Here is a 4232-nt window from a genome sequence, read left to right as displayed (position 1 = left end):
GGGGGGGGTGGGTAGAAAAAAGCCCAGCCACAGAGAAAGCATGAAGGACTTATCCATGTTGGAAAGAATGGACGAGGCTGGGTCTGGGGAAGAGAGAGTGTCATCTACACCCCCCTCCCCCAAAAGGTACCCCAGCACCTAAGGCCCTGTAGCATAGACCTCACTGGTGTATGTGTGCTGGGGATGGGAGCATGGTAGTTATCAGTTTGTCTTCATTGCTGTGTATTTCTCTGCGTGTCCTTGTGCCTGGGAAGGGTATTTCTGCTTCAGGGCTATAAGTTTTGATGAGTCTCAGGATGGTGTGTGTTTGTGAGTTAGGGGATGGCTAGAAGTATATGTTTCCATTAGTGTGAGCATCCTGTTACTAAGTGGCAATGTGTGGCCTAGAGTGTGTCCTATTCTGTGTGTGTGTGATTGTATGTGCATGTGCAGGTAGTCTTGTGTATGTTTGCTTGCCTGTACTTCTGTGTGGGCACCACATTTGTAGAGGTGTCTCTATATTCCTGGATAATTTGAGCTTCCTGGAGGGACTGAGTATCTGTACATATGTCTCTGGGATCCTGATTTGATGTTATCATGGGTCTGTCTTGGGTCTCTGCATGTGTATCTCTTGGTGTCTCTGTATTCTTGGCCCTCAATGTGCCTCATCTATGTGTTTGTGGGTCTGAGTCCTGAGTGACTGTGTGTGTGTACCTGTGTCTCCCTGTCTATGTCCCTGTGTCTCTTGTGGATCTGTGCATCCCCAACAAATGTGCTAAGGTGGGGAAAAGGACCCTGTGATGCTGTCCTTCTCCACCCTGGGCTATCGAGGACTGGGAAGAAGAGAGGGAATCTTGGAGCCAGGTGCTGGGCCCCCCTAAGCCAATCTTGACTGCAAAACCAGTAAAGTTAGAAAGAGTTTGGGATCTTGCTAAGAGACCCTAGAGAATCTCCAAAGCCAAACCTAAGCCTCAACAGGGGTTGGTGCAGGCAACAAGGCCCTGTAAGGACCACTTAGCCCACAGGCTTCTCTCTTGTCTTCATAGTTGTGTGTCTGTCTCTCTCTCTCTGCATATCAAGAGCCAAGTCCAAGAATGGGGGTCGGTGTCTACGGGAAAGGCTAGAGAAGATTGGGCTCAACCTGCCAGCTGGCCGTCGGAAGGCTGCCAATGTGACACTGCTGACCTCATTGGTGGAGGGTGAGTGAGAACTGAAGGTGGGCTTGAGCATGAGTGTGAGGAGGTCTGTGTCACCTGGCATGACTTGTCTCTAATGCAGGAGGGTGTGTTTAGTCATGTGTGTATTCGTGTAAGCACTGCAGTATCTCTGTGTCATGTGTAAGACGGCATGTATGTGATGTGTGTGCACAGTTGGCCCTCTGTATCTGCGGGTTCCATCTGAGAACTTAACCAACCATGGTTTGACAATGTTTGGAAAATATTCTACCTCTAGTGAACATGAACAGACCTTTTGCTTGTCATTTATTCCTTAAACAATACAGTACAACTATTTACTTTGTATTAGCTATCACAAGCAATCTAGAGATGATTTCAAGTATACAGGAGGATGTGTATAGATTAGATGCAGATACTGTGTGCCATTGTATGTAAGGGACTTGAGCACCCATGGATTTGGGCATTTTCAGGGAATCCTAGAACCAGTCCCTTGAGGATACTGAGGGACACTATATCACCTTGCACATCTATGCATATGTGTGCACATGCAGTGGAGAGCTACTTATGGGGGTGTGTGCGTTTGTGTGTAGGGAAAGGCACAGCCAGTGTTTGGCTGTGGTATGTAGATGGGAGGGGGACAGCCCTCTTCCCTGGAGGTCAATGACTCTGGGCTCTGCCTCTGGAAGTTCCAGGCCCAACCCCTGTAGTCCCAAGAGAGGGTAATGGAATTAAGGCTAAATCTGGGCAGGTGCAGGAAATCAGAGACAGGTATCTTCAGAAGTTGGTATCTTCAGAAGTGGGATGGGGCAGGTTGCCCCCTGGCCAGGGGGTCAGAGGTTCAAGGCTGGGTTCCAGGCTCAGAGGCACACCTGGTAGTAGTGACAGCTCTGATCCCCACAGGAGAGGCTGTGCACCTGGCTCGAGACTTTGGCTACGTCTGTGAGACTGAGTTCCCAGCCAAAGCAGCCGCTGAGTACCTGTGCCGACAGCACGCTGACCCGGGGGAACTGCACAGCCGCAAGAGCATGCTGCTGGCCGCCAAGTGAGTGAGAGCACTCTACACAGGCTGTCAGGAGTGCAATGCACAGACACAGACCTCAGATCTGGGCACAGTGGGCCCAACTGTGAGCACATGTACACGTACGTGGCACACTGCACCACACACAGGCACATCTGGACTCCCTGCTTAGGGTCACATGGGCACCCTCCTGCATGCTGCACAGGAATACCTGGCACCACAGGTGGGTATATTTGGGCACCATGTTCATTACTTTCAGACCTAGTTAGAAGAGAACCAGACTCATGGGATTACCAAATGGAGAGACCTGGGAGGCTGCTTATATTGTGTTGGAAAAAGCCCATCTATGGTGGATTCCACCTCATTCATGAATCAGTTCACATACCAAGTGCTTCCTGAGTCCCAGTAATGTCTAAGATGCTGGCTGGGTTTCTTGGTGACAAAGAAGAATGATGACTGATCCTCTTGCCTGAGCCACATATGGGGTGCACAGAGAAATGGATAATGACTGCAGACTGGAGTTAGACTCATATCCCAGCTCAGTCCCCATGACAGGTCATCTAACCTGTCTGAAATCAGTTTCCTCATCCATATGACAGGTATAGATTTGTTTTAAAAATCATTAGATGATGTATATAGTGTACTTGGCACAGCATCTGACCTCAATCTCTGCTGCTAGATAATATTTCAATTGTGTAAGGCAAATTTTGTGGTTCCCTAATAATTTCAAAAGACAAGGTTCCGTGAAGCACTGGGTTTTTGGGGTAGTTGAGAGGATCAAGGCAAGTTTTCTGAATAAGGCAGAAAGAAATTGAGCTGAGCTCTGAATGTGGTCAGGACATCCACAGGGAGAGCACAGCCCAGTACGTGGAGCACATGCTGTTTACTGGCTGTATGATATTGGGCTACTCGGTTACTTCTCTGAACCTTGGTTTTCTTTTCTGTGAAATGAGTATAATCATCATTTGTAGACTGTTGGGAGAGGCAAGCAATTGTGTAATCTAAGAACCCAGAACACAGATTCTTCTCTGGGCCCAGAGCCTTGTCCTTTAACTTCTGACCTTCCTTCCCCTACCAGGCAGATCTGCAAGGAGTTTGCTGACTTGATGGCTCAGGATCGCTCCCCATTGGGCAACAGCCGCCCAGCACTCATCCTGGAGCCTGGAGTGCAGAGTTGCCTGACACACTTTAGCCTCATCACCCACGGCTTTGGAGGGCCTGCCATCTGTGCTGCCCTCACCGCCTTCCAGAACTACCTGCTGGAGTCACTCAAGGGACTGGACAAGATGTTTCTAACCAGTGTAGGCAGTGGGCATGGTGAAACCAAGGCTTCAGAGAAGGATGCCAAACATCGGAAATAACCGAATCTCTCATTCATCCTAAGGGGCTCCCAAGCCCTGAGTTGAGACTTAGCTCCTAAGGTGGCCCTGAAAGGACTAAAAGGTGGGATTAGAGTCAGGCCAGAAAAAGAACATTCATCCAGAAACCCCAGTTAGGGCTCTGGATAGGAGCAAGGGAGGTGGTCTGTTGGTAAGAGCCCAGGTATCTGTCTCACGTGTGCAATTGTCTGACCTTTGCTAAAAAGGGCTTGGACAGGAAATTGGTATGAAAAAGTCTGGCTTGAGGAGCAGAGCCCTACCCTTTAGGGAGTCTGGCCAGCAGTGGGCTCCTAGGGGCCGAGGTTTTCTGCTTTTTAATAATAGCTGGAGGACATTGTTAACAAATCAGAGGTGCTACTGAAGAGCTAGTAAGCCTCATCCCAGAATCTCCTACCCCAGAAAAGAGGTGCTGGAAGGAGGTCCCAGTGGGCTTTGTGAACCCTTTCCATTCTTGAAGCAAAAGGCAGGAGAAGCCCTAGTGGAACAAAGACAAAGCACAACTTGCAGAACTTGAATCCAGGCTGCGCGTCACAGCCCTGTTGCTATTTGTCCTATTTATTTATGTATGATGTAATTAAATTTGAAAGTTTAAAAATGTCGAGCACAACTTACTTATCCCAGTGAGTTGGGGATTTATTTCACTGTTTTCTGCTCATTCTCTGAGAGGACCATCAGGACCAG

The 4232-nt window shown here is 48.8% G+C and overlaps 1 protein-coding gene across 1 annotated transcript in view; it reads left to right on the top strand.

The window, feature by feature from the left end:
- Positions 1-3644, top strand: part of Tfap2e (transcription factor AP-2 epsilon) — a 19759-nt gene extending 16115 nt beyond the window's left edge. The window contains exons 6-8 of the mRNA XM_048782699.1: positions 1026-1178; positions 2055-2196; positions 3251-3644. Of these exons, the coding sequence (XP_048638656.1) occupies positions 1026-1178; positions 2055-2196; positions 3251-3533 (578 nt within the window). The 3' untranslated portion in view covers positions 3534-3644. The remainder of the gene's footprint in view (positions 1-1025; positions 1179-2054; positions 2197-3250) is intronic.
- The last annotated feature ends 588 nt before the right edge of the window (positions 3645-4232 follow it).

This window comes from Marmota marmota, unplaced genomic scaffold (assembly GCF_001458135.2).
Source record: "Marmota marmota marmota unplaced genomic scaffold, marMar, whole genome shotgun sequence".
In the NCBI taxonomy this organism is placed as follows: domain Eukaryota; kingdom Metazoa; phylum Chordata; class Mammalia; order Rodentia; family Sciuridae; genus Marmota; species Marmota marmota.
This window is presented reverse-complemented; position numbering and strand designations above follow the sequence as displayed.